This window comes from Desmodus rotundus, chromosome 10 (genome assembly GCF_022682495.2).
Source record: "Desmodus rotundus isolate HL8 chromosome 10, HLdesRot8A.1, whole genome shotgun sequence".
Classification (NCBI taxonomy): domain Eukaryota; kingdom Metazoa; phylum Chordata; class Mammalia; order Chiroptera; family Phyllostomidae; genus Desmodus; species Desmodus rotundus.
In genome coordinates this window covers 71,130,443-71,156,538 of record NC_071396.1, presented here as the reverse complement: position 1 = coordinate 71,156,538, position 26,096 = coordinate 71,130,443, and the positions used below count along the sequence as shown (strand labels likewise).

At 38.2% G+C, this 26,096-nt stretch overlaps 1 protein-coding gene across 9 annotated transcripts in view; it reads right to left on the bottom strand.

The window, feature by feature from the left end:
- DLGAP1 (DLG associated protein 1) overlaps positions 1-26,096 on the bottom strand; it is an 828,057-nt gene that overhangs the window by 164,307 nt on the left and 637,654 nt on the right. For all 9 annotated transcript variants that reach the window (XM_024580349.3, XM_053912688.1, XM_053912686.1 and 6 more), the window contains one exon: positions 5,138-5,315. In XM_024580349.3, coding sequence (XP_024436117.2) covers positions 5,138-5,315 — 178 coding nt within the window. The remainder of the gene's footprint in view (positions 1-5,137; positions 5,316-26,096) is intronic.

The following is a 26,096-nucleotide window of genomic DNA, read 5'->3' as shown; positions in this document are numbered from 1 at the left end:
GGTGTGTCTTTCTGGCATATTTTCATTTTTTGTGGCAATGTCATTCTGCACCTTATTCTCTTTTCTTTGTACAGTGACTTTGAATGTGATTTGAAGTGGGTACTTTTCTTTGGCTCATTTTCCTATAAAATTAGCTTTTCTGAAAGTGAGTGGGTGATACATTCAGGATCCCCCCCTAAATTCACAGGGCTTTCTCTTCTACTGTTTTAGCAGTGTTGCTTTCTGAGATTTCCTGGTTCTCTTGCCCTCACTCCTGCCTTTATCTAGACTTTCTCATCTCTTTTTTGCTATTGTCTCTATCTTGCTCATAGTAGTTTCTACTCCCAACTGGGAGTATCTTTTCATTACTGGGCCCTGTCTTGCAAGGAAACACTGGATGGTGGTTTCCAGTGTTACACAATGCACTCAGATTGTTCTAGCCTTACTGCACACACCCTGAACACGCCTGCTAATAGAAAGGTAAAGTCCTTCCCAGTTCAGCCGATATTCTCAAATAGCCCCCTGTGAGCTTTCCAGAGTGTACCTTCTGCTCCTTTGGTGCTGTCATACTCAGTCCATCACTAAAGTCATTGTCTTCTTCTTTGTCCTCCTATGTAGATGTGGATACAAGGCCTGTTTATTGCTACTGGTGGTTTTCCTTTACTCGTATTTTGGGATCATAAGGATATCTGATCACCTCATTTTGTTATAAATACTGTCCATGAGTTTTGATTTTTCTATCTAGTTGCTCTGTTTGCTTTTTATAGAGATTCAAGGAAATTCAGACACTAAGTTACTACCACCGTATTGTAGCATAATTTATGTAGCCACTCCTTCATGGATGATGATTCAGGTATGTCCTTGGAGACCACACTATGGTGAATATTCTTATGCATTAGTCTTTACATACTGGTGTTTTATTTCTGTATCAGAGAGCTCCAAAAATGGGATTCCTTTGCCAAAAGATAATCCCTTTTTCTAGATTTTACCAATTTACTTTCTAAAATAATTGTAGCAATTCATTGCAAACAGCAGTAAGACAGAGCTCATGTCTCAAAATGGTCACCAGACTACATGTTAGAAGTTTTTGCCACTCCGACAGGTCAGAAATTATATTGTGCTGTTTTGATTTGCTTTTACCAGCCTTCTAGTGTATATGAGCACCTTCTCTTATATTCATTGACCTTCATATATCTTTTCCCCTGACTCATAAGTTTTGCCACAAATTTTGGGTTGTGTATCTTTTCATACTAATTGGTAGGACACTTTAAGCAACTGGAATATTGACTCTTTTTCTTGATGTGCTCAAATATTACCCCATCAATTGTATTTTAATTTTATGATGGCTGCCACACAGCAATACCTAATTTTTAGTTAGAATAGATGTCAATTGCCCTGACTGGTGTGGCTCAGTGGATTGAATGCAGCCTGAGAACCAAAGGGTTGTTGATTTGATTCCCAGTCTAGGGCACATGCCTGGGTTGTGGGCCAGGTCCCTTATCCCCAGTAGGGGGCGCACAAGAGGCAACCACACATTGATGTTTCCCTTTCTTTCTCTGTCCCTTTCCCTCTGTAAAAATAAATAAATAAAATCTTAAAAAAAAAGGAATACATGTCGATTGTTTATTTTATGTTTTCTGGAATTCTTGCTTTATTAGAAATTATAATGCCTACCACAATATCATACATATAATCTCCAAAGTTTCATATTAATATTTTTTGTTACTCTGTGCTATTGATTAGATTTTAAATCCACTTGGATTTATAGTTTATATGGGAACAGGGAGCAGTTTAATGCTCTTTCTACTATATTATGGGCAATTTGCTTGAATTCTCTGAGTTTCACTTTCCTCATCAGTAAAATGGTTAAAATAATACCCCATAGGGAAGCTTTAAGGATAAAAATAAAATAATATATACAAATGCATACTATATGTCTAGGCACATGGTAAGCACTGCATAAAGAGAGGATATATATATATTTTGAGATAGTATAGTGGGAAGAATGAGACAAATTACTCCAACTCTCTGAGAGTGAGTTTCATAAACTAAAAATGATCTTTCTTAGAGTTGATATGAAATTAATGAGATACTATGCAAAGCTTCTACCCTGATCTGGTAAATGATACATTACAACTTTGCAACTGAATGCATATAGATATTGTTATCATTTCCATTATTATGACTACTATTATTAACAATATTATTGCCACCAATACTCAATACTAGCAGGCACTAAAGAAACTTACCAGTTAGGACTCAGAATCCCTGAGTTTCTGGGTTCTGTCACTGACTAGCTGTATGCCATAGACACTTCCTTCATCTGGGCTTCCATTCCTTCGTATACATACTATGAAGGGGTGATCTCAGTCAAAGTCACGGCTGAACTGCTGGCATCACGACTGAGCACAGCAATATTTAATTTTTAAATGATATAGACTATAGTGATGTTGCCAGACAAAATATGCCTGTGGGCTTCTAGTTTACCATTCTAAATGAAGATGCTTAAGATTTGGACTTAAAATAAATTAAGACATAAATTAAGCTAACTTGGAAATAACAGTTACTATACCAAATATTTTTTAAATGTGACTTTATAACATTCTTCTCAAGCTCTACTTTTAAAACCCCCCATTTTAATTAGATGTATATGAAGTAAAAATAGGACAATAACCATATGAAAAGATGTTCAATTATTCTCTAACATTCAAGCACAATCTGTTTTTAGAGGTATTTTATTTCTGTGAGGTATGAATGGTAGAAACAAACAATATAGTTATTCTAGACCAATTTCTTAGCTGTGGTTCTATTTTAGGGTCTCACTCATACAGGTCAGAGAGGCTTCAGTGCTAAGGCTGTGATTTCACCATTTTTTTGTTCGAATGCATTATTTGTTTCATCCACAGCCCTGTCACACTATACTATCACCACACCATACCAGCATCACTGCCATCACCACCATCACCACCATCTCTACCACCACCACCACCACTATCATTATCACCACCCTCATTTCCAGCACCATCATCTCTACCACCATCATCACTATTACCACCATCTCTACCAGTACCACCAGCATCACCATCATCACCACCATCTCAACCACCACCACCATCATTACTACCATCACCATCATCTCTATCATTATCTCCACCATCATCTCCAACACCATTACCATACCGCAATTCCTATCACCATCATCACTATGACCACCATCACTATCACTAACATCAGCATCACCATCATCACCATCTCTACCACCACTACCACGATTACCACCATCATGCCCACAACACAACCATCGCCATCATCATCGCCACCATCATCGCCACCATCATCAGCGGCAGTGCCCCCAGCAGCATTAATTCATGTGGATGATCACAATGTCTGTCTTATCTGCCTTTAGTCTCTCATCACCTCCAATATTTTCCACATTTTTTGCCAAAATAACTACCCTGCACCAAAGTTCCGATTGTATCTCCTGTCTGCTTAAAAGCTTAAGTTTTAATTAATCTTTAATCAATCTCATTCCTAATGAATAAAGTCCATTCACTGAGCCTGGCATGCAAGAGTATTTATATAAAAATGTCTCTAGAACAGAATTCAGAATAGATTTCCCATTGCTGCCTCTTTAAGTATGCTAAGCTCCAACCAAACTAGAGCATTTTCTAGTCTTTGCATATGTTTTAGGCTAGCGATTTTCAAAGTAAGAATCAAATACTACTTTATTTGTTAAAATGCATATTTCTACACCTCATGCCTAGAAGCTCTCTCTTTAAAATCTGGGTACTTAATGTCTTTTTCTGCTTAGCTTCAGGATCTTATTGGCAGTTTCACGACCATAAAGACATTCTCATTTGCCATCTGGTTACTTACATATCTCACAGAGCGTTTATAAGGACTAATATTTCATTTATTTTAAAAAAGATTTTATTTATTTATTTTTAGAGAGGACGGGAGGGAGAGATGGAAATATCAATGTGTGGTTGCCTCTTGTGTGCCCCCCACAGGGGACTTGGCCTGCAACCCAGGCATGTGCCCTAGACTAGGAATTGAACTGGTGACCTTTCAGTTCACAGGCCAGCACTCAATCCACTGAGCTACACCAGACTGGGCAAGGACTAATATTTTAGAAGTATAAAGCAGTTGTCATAGTGTCTAACCCAGTAAAGGTGGTTTTTATTGTTAATTCTTGCCCTACCTACCTCAGAGTGTTTTTGTGGTGTATAAGTAAATTATGTTCACGATAGCACTTTTATGTTTTTTGTATGTTTGCCAGTAGATTGTAAGCTTTTGAGGAATAGGGATTATGTTTTATTCATCACTGAATAACTTGCACAATCCAGACCAGTGTTTTGCTCAGCAAATATTAGCTGAATAAGTATGGTACTTACTTTTTAAATTCTGATATAAATTTAAATGAAGTGACCCTAAACATCATTACAAAATACCCTTCTTCTTGCCTTTCCGGAGGAAGTTTCTGAGGCATTTTCTGCTTCTCTGGTGGTCCCTGAAAGCTTCAAGTTCAGGTCCTCCAAGAGTTCCAGGTTCTTTCCACCCTTGAGTTTAGGCAGCACACCCCTCTCCCACACCCTCTGAGATCCTGGATGGGAGAGACTAGAAAAGCTTTACTGAGTCCTCATCCCCTTACTGAGTCTCCATCCCCTGTCCTGTTCTTATAAGTGGGCTTCTACCTCATTACCAAGCCACAATATTCACCTAAGACCACTTAAAGTACATAGACAGTATCTCATTTCTTGTGCCTGGGTCCCTGTCTTGATGACATGCTTAATACTTGTACTTTTGGTTTTTAACACTCTTGGTTTTGCCAGTGATGTCTACACTGTCCTTCTATCCTTCAAGCATCTTACGTCTCATCCATTAACTTCTTGCTGACAGATTTGCTGGTGTTGAGAGTCTGCTCATGAATTTCCAAGGATTCCCTGATGTGCTTTATTTATCTTCAGAGGACCCTTCACCTGCTGGTAGACTGTTGATACCAGGTGCTTGCGGGGACAGGATGCAAGTAGCATTTAGATCAGACCCCCTGCCTGATCCAGCAGTGGTCTCCTGGGGGGGATGACTGCCTCCTTACTTCATGTACCCTCAGTGTCCACTCACCCTTGTGCAGTTAATGGCTTGTGGTCAAGTTGCTCACCTGGCTGATGGTGCTCATGGCTCTCATGTAGCTCTCGTTCCTGGAGCGGAACTTTGGTGACGTGAGCAGGCCTGCAGGGTCAAGGCTGTCTAGGCTTCGATTGATGGAGACTTCACTTACTGCCCTCAGGTAACTGTGACTCCGGATCTGGAGTTTGGGGGAGTGTTCATTAGAAATCCTGGAAGAGAACAATAAAGGGGGTTCATTTAGTCACATTCTAAAATGCGGGCAGTAATAAGATGTGACAATACTATCACTGATAGGGCACATGATTAAATGCCCTCTTATGATTGCTAAACTCCTACATGGTGTCTCAGAAGGAAAAGCTTTTCACAGGAAATCATCAAGGTCTGGTGACATTAGTGAAAAATTAAATTCTCTCAAGCCATGAAATGAACTATTTACCATTTTTTGGCTTCCTGGGGAGGGACATGATAGCTGTGACTGCCCTGCCCCAGAATTCTGTCCTGTGTCATTTGTAAGCTTTTCCTTTGTGCCTCTTTCTTTTCTGTGCTTTCACCTACTAGAAATTTTAATTTAAAAATTCCAATCAAAATAGCAAAATATTATAAAATAAGTAGAAGTTATTGTTCAAAAAAGAAATGCACCAGAATTTCATGAAGAAAACTATAAAACTTCATGGCAGGCAACATACAAGGCCTAAATAATATAAAAAGGAAAATAATTTTCCTGCATGGACATACTGAATATTGTAATAAAAATTAAAATTATCCCAAATTAATCTATAAATTTAAAGCAATTAGAAAAGTTCCCACTGAATTTTGTATTGGAATGTAACAAACTTCAAAAAGTTTATATAAGGTTCACAGCAGCATTATTCATAAAAGCCAAAAGGTGGAAACAACCCGAATGTTTATCAACAGATGCACAGAAAAGTAAAATGTGGTATTTTCGTGCAATGGCATATTATTTGCCCATAAAAGAGAAAGCATGTACTACTGATACATGCCACAGCATGGACGACCTTTGGAAACATCATGCTAAGTGAAAGAAGCCGGTCAAAGAAGATCATAGATTATGATTCCACTATCAAATATCCAGAACAGGCAAATCTATGAAGACAGGTAGTAGATTAGTAGTTGTCTCGATAGAGCTGGCCAGGCAGTAAAGGAGGAAGAAGACGGCAGAATTGAGGGCTTATATGTAGAAGGCATGGAATTTCTCTTTGGGGAGATAAAAATACTCTAAAATTAGTTAGTGATGACTGCACAACTTTGTGAATGGAGTAAAAACAGTTGAATTGTACAATTAAATGAATTAATTGTATGGTATGTTGATTATATCTCAATAATGTTGTTATAAACGTTACATGAGACCTCAAAATAGTCTGGTTTCTTTATAAAGAGAGTTTAGAGAGTAGACTACAGAGGGCAAATGAGAGAAGGAAAACCAGTCAAGGTGGCTGCAGTATTGTAATAATTTCAGCACGTAATAAGACTGAGTTAAATATCATTGGTACTTGAATAGATAGATTTGAGATTCCACATGAAAATTAAATATAGAAGATGGGTAAGAGGAGGGCTCTAAAATAGATGGAAAATAGGAATGGATAAAAAAGGAGAGAAATGTTGATCTCAAACATAATTTATAGCTACAGTGATGAAAATAGTGTGGTGTTATTGAGGGAATAGACAAGTCAAAGGAAAATAGATACATAAATTCACAACAAAATAAATTTATATGCTGCCATACACATGAAAAGATGTTCAATCTTACTAGCAATTAGGGAAATGTTGATAAAAAACAAGATACAATTTGCACGTCAGATCCATGCACGCCCATGTCCACATCCTCAGATGGTAAAGATATTCTTCACATTCAACTGTCCCCTTAGCAAGGTATAATATTGCATTCATTCTTGCAGCTTATATGGAATTACTTTAATATAATGGTCAAAAAAGATATACTCAATAATACTAAACTTGGGGAATTTGATTAGCAGCCACTTTTTGCTACTGTACTGAGGGAGAGACCAGATTAAAACAAATCTAGAATTTAACATAAAAAATAGACCTCTTGTATATTCTACTATTACAAAAGAGAAACTGATTTTTCTAGAATTGTACCCTATATAGAGCCTTCAAGTAGCTGCCAAACATAAAAACACCCCTGCCAGGTCAAGTCAATATTTTCCGTGTGTTATACTCCATTTTGGCGATTTGCAGCGGGTTATTGCAAATGCCTGCACCCCAAATCCCAACCAACAAACAAATAAACTGAAGAATTAATTTTCCCTTTACAATCTCTTCTAGGAAAAGAGAGCCCTAGCTAGACTTATTACACCCTAAAATTCACTTCCCTTTAGAACCTGAGAGGTAGATGACAAATGTGTTTCTTTTTTTTAATTAAAAAAATTAAATTATTTTATTGTTGTTCAATTACAGTTGTCTGCATTTCCCACCCCCCACTGCCCCCCACCCTAGCCAAACCTCCCTCCCTCCTTTGCTTCCACCCTCCCCCTTCATTTTGTCCATGTGTCCTTCACAGTAGTTCCTGAAAACCCAACAAATGTCTTTCTTTAGCTATTTTGCAAACTGACCCAGAGCAATGATATTGCTATCATAAATGATGAGCTGTTCCAAATGGTTATCAGGGCAGCAATGGGGGTGGATATTTAATAAATGGTGTATATTCAAAAGAGAATGTGAATGTCCACTGTTTTGAAAAATGAGTGTCTGCTGGCTAAGATGGGAAAACAGTCATTCTCCCTGGCCACTTGTTAAGAAATAAGGCATAATTCCCAAATTTCAAAGTGAAGAATCGTTCACAAAGGATTGAATAGTTCTATTTTGGCATGTCATTCATGATAAAACAACACATGCTTTAATAATACCCTAAATAATAAGGAAATGAACTCGTTTATCTTTGCCATTTATAGAGTGGACCTCACAGTTATTAATATAAAGGTACAGTATGCCCATGTACTCCTGATATGAAAGTACTTATTAAAAAATAACCAGAAATATTTATTAAACAATAACCAAAAATACTATCAGCTGATTTCCCAAAAGAAAAGTTGCAGGCAAGAGGGGCTGGAAAGAAGTATTTGAAGTCATGAAAGGCAAGGACCTACATCCAAGATTACTCTATCCAGCAAAGCTATCGTTTAGAATGGAAGGGCAGGCAAAGTGCTTCCCAGATAAGGTCAAGTTAAAGAAGTTCATCATCATCACCAAGCCCTTCTTCTATGAAATGTTAAAGGGACTTTAACATTTAAGAAAAAGAAGATGATCAAAAGTATGAACAGTAAAATGACAACAAACTCACAACTATCAATAACTGAACTTAAAAACAAAAACAAACTAAGCAAACAACTACAACAGGAACAGAGTCACAGAAATGAAGATCACATGGAGAGTTAGCAGTGGGGAGGCGGTGGCGGGGAATGAGGGAAAAGGTACAGAGAATCAGAAGCATAAATGGTAGGTACATAATAGACAGGGGGAGGTTAAGAACACTATAGGAAATGGAGAAGCCACAGAACTAATATGTGTGACCCATGGACATGAACTAAGGGGTGGGAATGCTGGTGGGAGGGGGTGTGCAGGGCAGAGGGGAATAAAGAGGGGAAAATGGGACAACTGTAATAGCATAATCAATAAAACATACTTTAAAAATAAACAAAAATTGTGCACTGATTACTTTGTGGCCACCTCAAAAGAAAGTTGATTTACTAAGAAGAAACAGAGTAAGTATATTCAGAAATATTAGCTCTCACGTTAGGTTATTTTTTTTTGATGTTGGCCTATTTAAATGGTGTTCATCTTTTCCCACTTTTCACCCAAGATAACTTATGCTAATTTCACCTCTGGTGGCTTATTAGAACTGAACTGAGATTTGGCCTGGAGGAATGCCATTCCTTATCCTGTCCTTTCACGACAGGCAAAGACAAGATGCCTGTGGGCGGCTGTGAGGCAGCGATACAAACAGGTTAGGCCCAGGCTGTCGGTAAGGTTGCCATTGCAAAGAAGAGAAAATGCAAAAATATTCAGACCATGAAATTTTAAGCCAAGATCTCAAGAGAGAAAATGACTAACTTTATTACTAAAAATGTAATTTCATAGGGTAAATAAGCTCTGGCGAATCTAATATACAGATTGTGATAAAAGTTAGTAACAATACGTTGTATATTTGAAATTTACTAACAAAGATCTTTTAATTTTTAAAATTGAGGTATAATTGACATATAACATTAGATTAGTTTCAGGTGCATAATGATTCAGTATTTGTATGTATTATGAAATGCTCACCACCATAAGTCTAGTTAACATCTATCACCACAGTTATAATATTTTTCTTGTGATAAGGGCTTTTAAGATTTATTCTCTTAGAAACTTTCCAATACACAATATAATACTATAGCCAACATGCTATACATTACATCCCCATGACTTATTTATTCTATAACTGGAAGTTTGTTCACCCCCAGCCCCCACCTCTAGCAACTACCAATCTGTTTCTAGAATCTATGAATTTAGAGTTTTTTTAGATTCCACATGTAAATGAGATCACATGGTATTTGAAAATAAATCTGAAGGGGTCACCACACACAAAACTGTGAGGTGATGGATGCTTTAATTAACCTGGTCATTGTACATTTTAAATATACACAATTTGGGGGGTCAATTGCTTCTACTACTAAGTTTATGCTGACAACTCACAAATCTATTGGTAGCTGATGGCTTTCTCTGAAACTTTAAAACTGAACTCTTATTAACTACTGTACATTTCTATCTGGATGTTCCACAGGTATCAAAAAATCATCACCTCCCTGGCTGGTGTGGCTCAGTGGATTGAGCACTGGCCTGTGAACCAAAGGGTCGCCGGTTCTATTCCCAGTCAGGGCACATGCCTGGGTTGCAGGCCAGATCCCCTTAGGGGGCAGATGACAGGCAACCAGACATTGATGTTTCTCTCCCTCTCTGCTGCCCTTTCCCTCTGTCTAAAAATAAAATAAATAAGATTAAAAAAATCATCACGTTTTCCCTCGATTTTGTTTCTTTTCTTTTATTTCATGTTGAGATGAATGACACTGAAATTTACCCCATTAGCAAACCAGAAATTTGGGTGTTTATTCTGTCTCTTCTTAGCTGTCCAAATCCCATTGATGATCACACTTTCTCAGTTTTACTTCCTGTGCACATTTAAAATTATTTTCTTCCTCATCTTCCTCAACACTTCCTGCTCCATTACTTCCTTAGTTCAAGCTTTCTCCTGATCATCCTACACCAGGCTCCCTGGCACCAGCCTTGTGCCCTCAAATGCATCTTCTTTTCCTGCTGGTGAAAGGACACTCTCCTGCTTACAATCTTTCTGGGAATCCTCTTCAGTGACAGGAGGAAGTTAAATTCTTTACTTGTTTTCTACTATTATTTTGCTATTTCCTCATATACCATGCACAGTTCTCACATTTCTTTATTTTTGCATATGCTGCTTCTTTTCCTTGAAATATTCCCCTTCACTTTCTACCCACAAAACTATTATTCAACTGATTGAGCAGGTCACTAGGAGTTAGAACATTTATTTAGATCGATTATCTTCAGAAAGCTGCCTTTGTTCTCCCCAGACAAAACAAAGTACTTCTCCATCTGTACTCTGATAGTGTCCTTTATATTTGTCTGTTAAACACTTTTTTCATTATTGTAGTTGTTTTGTTTATATGTGTGTGTACTCTTAGATTATTGAATGCTTAGAAGGTAGAATCAATTTTCATTCATTTTGTTACACAGTGGTACACTGGCACTCCAATTTTTTAATGCCCGATAACAATACCTAACACTTCTTCAAGTGCTTCCTTTATGCTGGGCACAGCACATGAATTACCTCACGAAACAGATGAAGGGCTACATGCATAAATGAATGAGAGGGCAATTCAATTGTCATTACTGTAGATCTGAAATAGTTTTCAAAATTTCAAAATTTTCTTTTTTCACTTATAAATACTCTATAAAGGATTTTTAAAAGCTTTATTGTATATAACTCACATACAATAGAATTCAACATTTTAAAGTATATAATTCAGTAGTTTTCAGGACATTCACAAAATTGTGCAACCATAACCACTGTTTAATAAATTTTAGAACATTTTAATTATCTCTGACTCTCCTCCCCTCCAACAATTCCTGATTCATTTGCAGTCACTCTCCATTCTTCCTGCCCCTAACTCTTAGAAAACTCTACCAGCCTTCTGTCTCTATGCTTTTGTCTGTCTGGGACTTTTCATGCATATAGAATCATGCAATGTAGCATTTTCAAATGGTTTCTTTCACTTATCATGATGTTTGCAAGGTTCATCTATGTTGTACCATGTATCAGTACTTTATTCTTTTTTATAGAGGAACTATATTCCATTGTATGGATTCATACCACAATTTATTTGTCCATTCATCAGCTGATGAATATTTGGTTTGTTTTCACTTTTTGGCTAATACGAATTTTTCTGTACGAATAATCATGTACAAAATTTTTTGCTGGAATATGTTTTTAATTCTCTTGGCCACACAGGCCTTATAGGAAAATATTATTCAAGAGAAAAGAGCCAAAACTTTACATATGGGGTGAAACTTGCAGAAAGGCAGAGTGAGGACTTTGATGACTTTAATTCTACACAAAAGCAATTGCAAAAAAATAAAAAATGGCAAAATTATGAAAACCAATCATTTCAGAACTCTGGAAGCCAAAGGCAGAGAACAAGTGAAAGTTATTTGTTGAAGAAAACTACTGAAAATAGATGTAGGAGTGGGGTCAGTGGTGATTTAACTGGAGATGCACCCATTCCTCTGCTCCCCAGATCCATGGCATAGTAGCTATGAACAGATGGAGCCTCAAAATCAATGGAGGGGGCGCACCTCTCAGAGCTCTGCTGCAAGCACCATTTTCAGTGCACAGTGGCATTTTTATTGATTTCACAGCTCCTTGTAAAAGCTCCATTCCCAGGGTGTTGATGGTATTTGCTCTGACTGGAAGTTCAGCTCTGTGGAAAAACCCTATCCCTAGGTTGTTATGCAAAACAGTAGGAATTGGTCGAAGTTAACATCATAGCTACTTAAGGCTGTAATTTCAGCTGAAGCAAACAAGAGCTGAGCCCAACATTTAAAAGAAAGACCTGGAGAAGATGGCCCCAGAGGATATTGAAAAGTTTTGATGCATTGCTAAGAGTCTACAAGATTTCATGTGTGCTCAGAGTAGACCTGGGACAAGCAGGGGCCTTTTTCATTCATCTGTGGCTTACTTTGAAAATGCACAAGCAGGAAGTAAAAACTAAGGCTGATTTGTAAACTGCCTGAAATTCGGAAGTGTGCCTTTACATACAGATGCCATTGGCAAAGGTGGAAGACTTACTGACTTAAGATATTTAAGAAAATATTCTGACCAATCATTGGTTGATCACTTAAATATGGTGACTCCAGGGTGAACCCAACAAAGTCAAGTTTGAAAGTGAAAAATTTTTAAAAGGAAGCAGAGAAGCCAGTGGCTATATGATGCAGGGAATACAGACTATAAAGAAAATAGTCCAGGATTGGTGTTAAAATTAAGCAGTAGAAGGGCAAAGTAAAACAAACTCAGCAACAAAAGGAAACTGGGGTCTTGGGGAGAGAGAAGATGGAGGGGGAAATGTACAGATAAAGAAACTCAAAATACAGATCACATTAAAGAAATGGGAAACATGAAATGTAATCTAGGGATCCATGCTTGGACGTTAAAACTACAAGGATATACGAGGGAATGATCATCATAAAAGTCAGGATAATGCCTACTTTTTATGAGAGGGAGACAACTGTGATTGGGTCTGGAGCGGCTGGCAAAATTCCACTTCTTGGTTTGGATGGTAGTTTCAAGGGTATTTGCTTTATAATAACTCATTAAGTATAAATTTCTTTTGTAAGATTTTCTGTATATGTATATTATTTTTCAGTTATAAAGGTTTAAATAAAAAGAAATGGGGAGATATCTGATTCAAGAGTTACTACAATATAATATATAAAATGTACAATTTTCAGCAAAAATTAACTTTAAAACTTTGTAAGTATAAATGTGTACTTTGTATGACAATAATAGCACAAAGGAAGGAGAGTAAAGGGAGGTATATTGGAGAAAATTTTCTATCCACAGTTGAAATTGGATTAATATTAAATTGAACTAGTTTATTTCAATTTAATATCCATATTGTAATACCCACAGTAACTACTAAGAAAATAATTTTTAGGATATATAGTAAAAAACAAAAAATTTAAATGATACATTAGAGAAAAATGTATAATACAGAAAAGGGAATAATAGGGGAATAGAGGAGCAAAAGAGACACAAGACATACAGGAAACAAATAGCAAAATGGTAAATCTAAATACTGCTATGGTTATAATATAACCATATTGTGTAAGTGGATTAAATATCTCAGTCTAAAGACAGACATCGTGGGACTGGATAAAAAGCAGGATCCAACTATGCGCTGCTTATAAGAGACATACTTTAGATTAACAGCACAAATAAGTTGATAGAGCAAGGATGGCAACCCCAAAGAAAACTGGAGTGGCTATATTAACATTAGGCCAAATATACATTAAGAAAAAAATGTTACTAAAGACATGGGGGATATTTTATAATGACAAAAGAATGAATTCATTAGCAAAAATGCCAAAATTATAAACATATATGTACCTACTCACAGAGCCCCAAACACGTGAAACACAAACTAATGAAGCTAAAGGGACAAGTGGATAATTCAAAAAGAATAGTTGCAGACTTCAATACTCCACTTCCAATTATGGATAATACAATTACACAGAAAATAAGCAAGGATATAAAAGACTTGAACAACACTATCAACCAACCAAACCTAACATACATGTATAGAACACTCTACTGAACAAAATTAAAATGCACATCCTTTTCAAATGCACATTATCTAGGATAGACCAGAGATTATGTCACAGAACAAGCCTGAATACATGTAAAAGGACTGAAATTGCACAAAGTATGTTCTGTAATCACGATAGAATTAAATTAGAAATCAAAAACAAAAGAAAAATTTGAAAAGCCATGGCTATTTGGAAATTAAACAACACATTTCCAAAAACCCATGTGTCAAAGAAGAACTTATAAAATAAATTAGAAAGTATTTTGAAATAAGTAAAATTTGTGGAATGCGACTAAAGCAATGGTTAGAGGAAAATCATAGGTATAAATGACTATATAACAAAAAAGAAATGATGTCTAATCATAATGTAAGCTTTCACCTTAACAATCATAAAAAAGAAGAGAAAATTAAACTCAGTTCAAGCAGAAGGAAAAATATAATAGCCATTAGATTGAAATTTAATAAAATAAAAAACAAAATTTTGTTGTTTTTGAACAAAAGTTGGTTTTTTGAAAAAAAATGCCAGCACTTTCAATAGACAGATGACTAAAATTAGGAATGATAAAAGATATATTATAACTTGCTTGTCAGAAATTTAAAAAAAATTGTAAGAGAATACCAAATTTAACAACTTAGATCAAATGGACAACTTTTTTAGAATCTAGAAAAAATTACCAAAACTAACTCAAGAGGAAATAGAAAAGTTGAATATATCTAGAACAGATAAATAACTGAGCTTGTAATTAAAGATATTTTTATAAAGAAAAGCTCGGGCCAGATGGTATCACTGGTGAATTATATCAAACACTTAAAGAAATAATATCAATACTCCCCAAACTGTCCCAGAAAATAGAAAGAAAAATCATTACTTTTAAATTCATTCCATAATACCTAAGTCAGACAAAGATGTTGCAAAAAAAAGAGAAATATAGACTAATAGCCCTGATTAATATAGACACAACAGTCTTCAATGAAACAATAGCAAACTGAATCCAAAACATACAAAAAGGATTATACACTATCACCCAAGTCTGATTTATTTCAGGAATGCAAGGCTGATTTACCATCTGAAAATAGATTAATGTGCCATATTGATGTACCAGAATAAAGAAAAAAACATGTGATCAATAGGAGTAGATAAATCATTTGAAGAAATCTAATACCCATGCAAGATAACAAAAAAGTTTGAATACACTTGGATTAGAAGGGAACATCTTTACTTTTACAAAGAGCTTCTACAAAAACCTACAGGTAACATCACTTAATAATGAAATAGTGAAGACCATCCCCATAAGATTGGAAGTCTAGTATGGATGACTGTTTTTGCCACCTCATACTGGAATTGCTAGCCAGTGAAATCAGGCAAGAAAAAGAAAAAAAAGTTACACAATTAAATACCTGATATATCTTGAACTGATGAATGAAATCTGGACATTGGATACAAGTCTTGGCTTTTCATCATTAACTATTTGAATGACCTTGAAAAAAATGACTTGAAATTATTGGGATTCAGTTTTTTCATTCGTAAAATGAGAGAACTCTTGTATGATGCTATCATAATGGTGGCTTCAGTTTAAAGTAATATTGCTGATCATATTGACCATAATTGGCCAAATATTTACAGATTACAGCAAGGATTGCAGCTGCCTAACTTTTCTTCCTGTGTTCCAGATGTTCATATTACCGGGCACATAAAGTCCTATTTTCAAACTTTGCTTCTTTTGCAACACCTTGTTGTTCCTTAAACATTAATTTTTCTTCTGTTTCTTAGGGTTATAAGTTCATAAATGGATCCATTTCACCAACTGATTAGCCCCATCAGAGGAGCACAGCTTAGACACAGGGGCCCCTTTTACAGGTGAAGATACAAGTCGGAGAAAAAACTCTTCTAGATTCTCTGCTACATTCTTTGTCATTCGTCCTCCATATGTGTTTGACATGGGGGCTGAATGCCAGCATTATTTCTGGGAGACACTGCAATTATCAAGTGCTGTAGACCTTTCTATGTCTCAGAGGCTCAGGGTTGAGAGTGGGGTGAAAGGAAATTGGGGGGAGAGTCGTGGGGCTTCAGTTGATCCTGCAGCTTTTGCTCCATCAACTTTGCTCTGTGGAAAACAAAAGAACTAATGTGGGTGGAGATTGCTGACTGTTCAGCTGGGGCAGCTAAGAGTGACAGCCTTACTATGTGCAAAGCCTTATGCTAGAAGCTGGGATAACCCATTTTACTTATGAAGCAGGCCTTGTCCAAAATGAAGGTGCAGTTCTTTGTATAATAATTCATCAGATGTGGAAATTATCAACATAAAATAGAATGCTTTTAGTGTGCCGAACATATTTTCCATCATGTTTAGACTCTCTGACACTTGGAATTCAAACGATGTTTCCTCAGATTCTCTAGACTATGCAACATTAGGTTTGAAGCAACACAAAACAATGCCAGGTATTCATAATGCTTGTGCTAAACGTTATGGAGGGCTCATGGTTCCTGCCTTTGAGAACTTTAGTCTTTCAGGTGAGACAGATATGTGGAACTAATGTCAAGATAATCTGTGTTAAGCTTATAGGAGGTGTTCAAGAGATCATCAATAAGAGGGTTAAAAAAGAGCCTCATTTGGAGTGAAGGTGTTAGGAAGAACTTCAGAGACAAGATGGCTTTGAGTTCAAGCCCAAATGATGAGTCTGTTACCAGGTAAAAGTGAGCCAGACAGAGGCATTTCAGACCCAGGGACCTATGAGGGCAGAAGCTTAGAGGCACAGAGTACAGGGCAGTGCCGGGCATGATAAATATCCAGGATCTTGGGGTATACAGGCCTGAGCCTTCTCTGGTCAAAGGCTTATTGAAGTGTGTTGCCACTACCTTCTGGTCAGTCCCCCCCATAAAACTTTGGGTTTCTAAGGACACTGACCAGATCTGGGGTTATGGGAACATATGAATTCCACCACTGTATTCCCAAAGCTCAGCATAGTGGCTGGCATTTATTAGGCTGCTTTAAATATTTGTTGAATAAATGGGAGAGGGGAGAGTGGTAGGGTCTGAAGGCCCCTAAGACAAACAAGAGGCTCAGTAAGAACTTGATGAGAATCTGAAGAAAATCAGGGCACCATGGAAGACAAAGACTTGAGGGGTGGTATAGGGGAGACTCAGAACTGGTGGAGGCTGAGGGGGTTATGAGGGGTGACCTGCTGACTTCTACGGCTGGGTGACAGAAGGCAGTGTGGTGATGTCTTTTACCATGATGTTTAGATGTGTCAGGCCAGGAGTACTTGTTTCTTTCTGTGTAAGGAAAGAACCTTTCTTAATACTTCAGTGTGACCAGCAGAGTTTTATTGCTGGCTGGCTAAGGATACAGCACTTAGTACATAAAGAATGGTTTCCAAACAACCCCATGGAGGTGTTTTTGGGCCATGGCCTGAGTTAATCATCTAAGGGCCTCTGTGTGAGTATACAGTGATATACACTTAGGCAAATCACCACCTAGAACTGAAGTGAACAGAGTAGTGGGGGTCCTTCTCTCTCTTTCCTCTGCTCTGTGGTTACCAGTTTTATAAAAATAATTCTTATGCATTACCTCAAAATGATTCCTGCAATTATCTTTGCTTTAGTTTGCTTAGGACCAAATTGATCATCAAATAAATTAAAATAATTCAGACAGAAATTTGATTTGCTGTGGGAGGTGGTGGCCTTTAATATAAGTAGTTTCACAGTGGGTTGCTTGCTTTGCTGACCTTGGCTCTGTGTTCAATAACCTGACTCAACTGAGCCTTGGTTGGCTCCATGGCCCTGGGCAAACCACACTTTCTTTTTCCTTCATATAGAGATAACAATACCCACTTCACAGAGTTGTGAGAATTTACACCACAGTAAGCATCTCTCTTTCTCTGTGTCTTAGTGTGGCAAAATATATGTAACATAAAATCCACCATTCCAACCATTCTTAAGCGTACAGTTCGGTGACTCTGAGACTTTCACATTTTTGTGTAGCCATCAACATCATCCATGCACAGAACTTTTTCATCATCTCAAACTGAAACTGTCACAACCATTACACACTAACTCCCCATTACATCCTTCCCCCAGACCCCAGCAACCATCATTCTACTTTCCGTCTGTTTGAGTTTGAAAACTCCAAGTACCGCACATAAGTGTAATCACACAGCCTTGTTTCACTTAGCATACTGTCTTCAAGGTTCATCCATGTTGCAGCGCATGTCCGCACTTCCTTCCTTTAAGGCTAGATAGTATTCCATTATGTGCACTTAACCACATTTTATTATCTATTTATCTGCTAATGGACACTTGGGTTACTTCCACTTCTTGGCCATTGTGAATGATACTCCTATAAAAATGAATGTAAAAATATCTGTTTGAGGCCCTGCTTCCAATTCCTTTGAGTATATACCAAGAAATAGGAAATCTCTCTCTAACAGAAGAATTTAACATTTTCTATTTCATTTCTTAGCAATTAAGTTACCAACAAATTTGGGGACTAACATAAAAACAAAGCATCCCTTTTCCCCCTGAAAGACCCCTCTGTACAGCTGACCCTTGAACAACACAGAGGTCAGCAGCACTGGCCCCGGTGCAGTTCAAACTCTGCGTGTATCTTCTGACTGACCAAGAGCTTCGCTTCAGTCAGCCCTTTGCATCTGATCAGTGGCTGGGAATCCGAGCTGGGAATCTGCACTGGCAATGTGAAGACACTGTTTTTGATCTGCGGCTGGCTGAACCTGCAGATGTGACACCCATGGCTATGAAGAGCTGGCTCTATGTACTGAAAAACTCTGCTGTGAGTGGACCTGCGCTACTCAAACCTGTGTTGTTCAAGGGGCAACCCTACATAGTTATATGAAGTTTTAAGGACACTAAATAATGTAGTAGTATTTCAGGGACTATTATTGCTATGGCTAAAAATAGAAAAATGATTCTTCTATTATTTGGTGGAAAGTACAGTAATAAATCTGAATATAAATTTACTGCTGTAGTAATTGCAAAACAGTAATATAGTTAAAAGTCAATACAGTATTATTGAGAATAAATTGCTTCGCCATGATTAAGACATCCAGGAAAATAATTCTATAAGCAGAGATTGCAGAGAAACTGAACACAGTGGGGTCAGCTTATGAACTGGAAAGAAAAGACATAATGTCATCACTAAGAAAGATGTGACAATTCAAATGTACTAGAATAAAGAGCCTGCAATGGTAATTCTTAGGAGGGACTGGAAATAGTGGCTTACATGCTGCTTTGAGTTGAATACAGAACATTTCTTTCAATTTAAAAAATGTTAGGGTGGAGCAGATATACTTACACAGATGTAAGTTGACATTGACAAATTGGAGCAATTAAAGCCTGTGTTAAAGTATTTTGATAAATTTTTCACAAAGGGCTTCATATTCTGACTTCATTTTAGGAAGAAAAAAAGCAACTAAAGACAGACTCTTAAATAATTCTTTTAATGTTTCTTCTCTTCTAATTCCCATCGTCAAATGCTCTGTGTCTGTTCTCATTATCAGCATGCCAAAAGGTCACAGAAACATCTCTTCCATGCAGCAGTCTTCGATTGTGAACAAGCCATCATGTCCCAGCCAAGAGCTCTCTTCTTCAGGTGACATGCTCCCTTTTTCTAGTCCATTTATGTCAAGATTTCCAGGCTCTCCATTACCTTGTCGGCTCATCTCTAAAGTCAGTCCAATTTGTTATTTTCTCTTTGACAACAGAGCACCCAGAACCAGGCTCAGATTTTCAAATGCAGGCCGATGAGTGCAGAGTACAGAACAGCCATCACTGTCTGCTCTGCAGTAAGTCCTCCCGGACGTGGCCTGAGAAAGCTCTGGGTTGCTTGTCCACAATCATGCTGTTAGCTTCTGGTTAGACATTGGTGGACAACTTTGAGATCTTCGTATCAAGTGATGATAAGTCACGCCAATATTTGCCCTTTTGTGTGTGTTAAATGAAAACCAAAAGCTAATCCTATCATCCCCAGGATATATATATGTGAGCTATCCTTACCAGTTATATGTCACCAGCAAATGTGATAATAGAAGTTAAAGTAACAGAAGTCCAAATCAGTATTGCAAAGCCTAGGCATTCGAGTACTTTGTCAACGTCTTGTTTACTTTTCACACCAATATTATGGATTATTATAACAATCATGTGCCATTATCATCCATACTTTACAAGTAAGGAAACTAAGGCTGACAAGTTTTTAAACCCAGAATTGAAAATTAGGTCTATCTAACTTTTGTATTCTTAACTACCTGTACCCTCCCCATAAGCATGCCATCTATTCCTTACCACATCACTTGTAAAATTATTGACAAGGACAGGGTACATCAGTGACCTCTGAACTGGCTCAGTTTATTAATAATACAGTTTTTGTTATAAGGCTATTTCACATATGCCCCTATTACCTAACTATATTTCTCTGATTTTTATTTTTTCCTGTAAGTCAATTGTGATCCACTGTTTTAAACCTATTCAAAATACAATTACATTCCTCTGATATGTCTCCACCATTTCAAAGAGGAAAACATAGGTCTTCTACATATACCTTGTTAGTAAATCTGTGTTGGCTCCCTATTTTCTAAATCATCTGTTTTAGACAAACCCCCTGTTTAAAAAGTCATTCTGAAATTTTTCAAAGGGTTCACATCAGGTTAACTATTTGCAATTTTTAGAATCCTCTCTTTGGAAAACAAAAATAATATTTACTTTTTTCTTTGTATTTTTTCCACAGTTCCTAAAATATTACCAACAGTGATTATACAATCATATCTAAGTTTCTTCAGATGAAAACTAAAATTTTATGGCTTTATATGTTTTTTTTTTCTTATTTGTAGCAGCTACCAGTTTTAGCTCTAGGCTGGACTTACATAGTTGGCCTTACTCTTTATGTATGACCAGTTCAATTAAGTTTTAATTCACACGGCTATTACATATTGGGGATTATCTTGCAACCTAATTTAAATATGGCTTCTAGACATTCAGAGCTGTTACTAGCCCATGTAGTACTTCTGTACAAATTTGAAAAAAGATACCCTTTCTTTAAATAAATTATGTTTAGATTACTGTATTATGGTGTAACCTGAATAACTAATGGCAGATCCCAGCCTAGAGTGGCCCTGTGGCTCTGGCAGCAAACATAGGCACTCATACCCTCTGCATACTTCGGCTCAGTCTCACGCAAGACAGAATGGTTTTAGACAATGACTGCTTTACTCCGATCAAGTATCAGAAAAACTGTGGTTTCACCCACACCCATGACAGCAAAGGCTGTGTGGGGAGCTTAGACTTCCACCCTAATGAGACTGTAATGAGGTACCCCAACAGTACCAAGGTGGTATCAGAGAGGGCCAGGTAGGGAGCTGTGACTTTCATCCCCATGAGGGTTCCCCTATCCCTATGGTGTTAGTGAAGACCAAATGGGGAGCCTGGACTTCCACTCCCACCCAGCAGTGAGAAGGCACCCCTACCCCTCTTTGCAGGGGTGGTTCCAGAAGAGGCCTAGTGGGGACTCAGGTCTTTCATCATTAAGCAGTGGTAACAAGCCGCCCCCAAAGTAGTGTCAGTGGAGAGTGCGTTGGGAGCCAGAAGTCTCACCCCCACCAACAGTAATGAGCAATGCCCACTCCAGGTATGAAGAGAGTTTGAATGGAAACTTGGACTTGAACAACTTGGACTTGTACAACTACTGCCAGCAGAGACATAGTCTCTCTGACTCCCCTGCTGGGGTGGTGTTAAAAGTGCCAGCTACAACAAAAGGTTTGAACAACATCTATAGTCTTATAACATAATCCAAAAATGTCCAGTTTTCAATTGTCATACTAAGAACCAGGAAGGTTTAAAACTATGAAAAAATATAATCAACAGATGTCAACACTGAGATGACAGAGATGTTACAATTATCTGAAAAACTTTAAAGCAGTCGTGACAGCAATGCCTCAAAGAGCAATTATGAATGCAGCTGAGACTAGTACAAATCGTCTCAGCAGAGAACAGAAGATACAAAATAGAGCCAAATAGAAACTTAAAAACTGAAAAATATAATAACAAAACTATAAATCTCAGTGGATGGGCTCAGCAGCAACTCTGTGTGTTTGTGGTGATAGAAAGGTTTTGTACCTCATATGTGGTACTGTACAATTTTGTAAGATGTTACCACTGAGGGGAGACCGGGTAAAAGCTTATGGAATCTCTCTGTATTACTTTTTATAACTACATGTGAATGTACAATTACATCAAAATAAAAATTAAATAAAATAATAATTCTACTCTCTGATAGTGAATAGGTTAGAATGTGCAGATGCTCCCTGACCTGCTATGGAGTTACATCCCAATAAACTTATTGTAAAAAGTGCTGGCAACACGGTACACTGGAGGCTATCAGTTGTTTACCCCTGTGCTTGACCTTGATGTGTGGCTCAGTGCTACTATCCAGTATCATGAGAGTATTGTACCACATATTGCTAGCCAGGAAAAGAGAAATATTCAAAATTCAAAGTACATTTTCTACTGAATGCATATGGCTTTCGCCATCATAGAATCAAGAAATTGTAAGCCAAACCATGTGTTGGTGACCATCTGTAGAAAAATATTAATAACATGGTCCCTGGCTTACTCTAAAACTAAATGTTAGTACTGAGTTCATGCCTGGGAATAAGCAGAATCAAGTTAATCTCCAAATTTTTAAACCTCTGGTATGATGAATCAGGGCCTATACGTGTGTGATAGTGAGCAACATACACTTTAAGAACACACTCAATGATGTGGGCTCCAGGAACTATTGGCACCCCTGTGCTCGAGGCTCCTGCGTATTCCATTTCCCTGCTGGATGGATGGGTCGGCACTGTTTTCAGTGGAGAGGAAGGAACGAGCTAAGGGAGGTGGTGGGACTTTCCTCTTGTTCTCTGGTTTGTAGCATTCTTTTCATTGCCTGATTCTCTGGGGAAAACGGGTGGTTTGTAATGACCAGACTCTTCTACTGAATAACACTTGCTGCCTTTCCAAAACATCACTGGCTACCACATTCCTTATGGCCGCTTGATGCCTCAATGAAGGCACGAAAAGACCAGAGGTGACCATGGAAAAAGGCATTTAAACTATAATTTTAATGTGTCACAAAACACACTGAATACACATTCTTTGGCTATGTTCTACACCAGCTCTAGCTGCAGAAATGCAGTAGTTCTAAAACTTATATTTAGAGAAAATAAGTACTCATTCATCCAGACAAAAAGGGAAAAAAAGCTTTTCCAGGAAATGTAAAGAATCATTAATTTCACAGGGTCTGAATGGAAAGTATAATTGCCTACGATATAAGGCAGAGACATTTTAAACTATTTTCAAGCAAAAGGGAAACATGCTGCAGCAATCCATTATCACCAGAATCAAACAATATTCAGATGACCATGTTCTCTGACTAAATCAATTAGGTACAAAAACAGTAATGATTAGGACTGTTGGCAGTCAAAAGCTTTCCCAGAATTGCACTCAGATATTGAAAAGATGACTTTTGCCCACTTTTATTACCTTTGTGTTATGATAAACTATAGGAATTTTTTATGCCTTGAGTGAGAAAAAATGGAAAGATACTATTCACCCCAATGAAGATGGTTTAACTTATCCACAGAGCAGCACTGAGCAATCATTCACTAACGCATGAAAGGAATACAAGGTTTTTGATCAAAATGTTCTCTATTATGGTAGCAGAATAGTAAGCTACACATATTCTGCTTCAGAAAATCCTAAGATTGTGATAAGGAATGTGTGTGAAACTCGAGCTAGAGAGCCAGGGGATTAGATAAAACAAGTAAAGCTCCCTTTTCACTAGCTGCTTTCTGGGGACTTGTGTCTTTTTTCCCCCTCATCTGCACCCTGGGGGCCCTTCCTCTTCTTTGGGTCTTTGTTAACTGGCCTTTGTCCCTGCTCTAATGAAAAAGGCATTTATGCTCTGTCCTGCTCTTTCCTGTGCCCAGCGGTTTAAGTGAAGAGTGCCTCTGCGTTTCCAAGGAGACGTTCCCCCACGTCAGTGCGAATCAGTCCTGCAGAGAACCCACGGGCGGCGGTGGACGTGGGGCAATGAACAGAAGGCTCTGGCCGTACAGGACGTCCCTCACTTCTTATACGTACAAACGTCTAAGAAAGGCGCCTTCCAGGAAAATCAGCATTATTTGTTCAAATCAAGTGGTTAAATGCTTGCCATTGGTCACTTAAAGAATCAAAGGGTGTCAGGGACCTAGATTGGTGTGGTCATCCTTTCAAAGGCTCTCATCATACAGGTGAGGGAGGAACTGAGGCTCGGAGGAGCTCTGCAGTCTAACTAGCCAGCCAGAGGCGTTGTTGACTCTAGAGCTGAGGTCAATTGTGTTGCAACCGATCAAGGCCAGGCAGATCCACTCTTGCCTCTGGGAGACAGAAGGAAATGCGTGGAGCCTTAGGGATGCTTGACACACCTTTATTCACCGGTGGGAGAGCCACACATGCTGGAAGCTGTGTGTCTACCTGCATGTCTCATGTCATGGCCCCTGCTCCCCAGCATGGCACCCATCCTGGCACCTGTTCCCTTGCCTGTCTCTCATCATCATTGCCCCCCAGCAGGGAGCCCCTACCTGTTTCAGTAATAGAGGGGAACAAAGCTGGCAAGATGCCAGAAATTATATAACATAATTCCGTACATGAGAGCCCACTTCATGTTATGGGAACAGTTTATTGGACCCAGTCTCAAGGCTGTGAGAACACTAGTTATCAGGCCTCTCCAAGGCTATGGGAACACTGCTCCCCTTAGTTACCCAGACACCTGGGCGAGGAAGCCAGACCACCTCCACTTACCTTACACTAGTCAGAGGCATAGTTGACTCTAGAATTGAGGTCTCCTAATAGCCTGCCCAGCACACTTAAAAAACTCCAGGTAGCACCTACCTGCTTTTATTTACAAGACAAATATCTGATGATGAAAGAACATTCCCCCCTTCCGAGTGGTGAAGGTCATTAGGGGAAAATAAATACAAACTTGAATAAGATAGAGTTATGAATATATTGTATAGGGAACTGTTCCATGCGTGGGAAATGTAGCCCAGCTCCTGCTCAGAAAAGCCAGTGGGTGCAAGGTTCGGCAGGCAGGACTCATGCCCATGGACAGGTTCTCCTGTGGGGAATCAGGCCTGCATTGTACCTAGGCTGCTATGAGACTTGCTTTTGCTAAAACTCTCTCACTCTGGATTGAGGCAGCAAATGTTTACTGAGTATCTTTAACTTTCTAAAGTCTGCTAAACCACCCCAGTATGGAGTGTAACCAGTTCAACCACTTTCCCCCTTGAGCTGTAACATCCTTCTCTTTGAAGTAATTAGCAGCATTCTGTCCTACGTTGTCTATAAAAGGTAATCACCTACAGTGAACCCGTGCATAGTAATCGAGGACCGTCCTTGATGTAATGTGCCCAGAAAAGCAATAAAAACCTGTCTAGGCAGGGGTCAGCGCTCTCTCTCTTGGGCTCTCTCTAGTCTCTCGCCCTCTCTCATTTAGAGAGTGGCCGTCCCTTTTTCTCCACAGGATTTCTGTAGTCCATGTGTATTTGTCTATTGCCGCCACAACACAGGATCCTGCTGGCCGGGATCCGCATCATCATTGCAATATCCTATAGCAACAATAGGCTCTCATAGTAAGACCCATTAATGAACTGGGTTTTGTTTCTTTTTCTCTAGCTGTATCTGCCTAATGTCTTTAAATATATTTAAAAATGAGAAGTTGGTTTTTTTTTCTGGTGAATTTACATATTTATTTTTCTGGTGAACACTCAGGAATTTTATTTTCACCCCCTTCCCTATTTCTGAGTTCTACTCAGAACAATTAATTTAGTTTCTAAGGTATTTTTAAAAGCAAACTACTCAAAATTTGGTCCTAGGACTAACAGCATTACCTGAGAGCTTGCTAGAAATGCAGAATCACAGGCCCCCTTTGGGGCCTACTGAATTAGCACCTGCATTTGAACAGGATTCCCAGATGATTCTAATATGCATGAAAGTTTGAAGAGAACACCTGTAAGCCCTCTAGACCTCCAGTACCACCTGTCACTGGGCTTTGC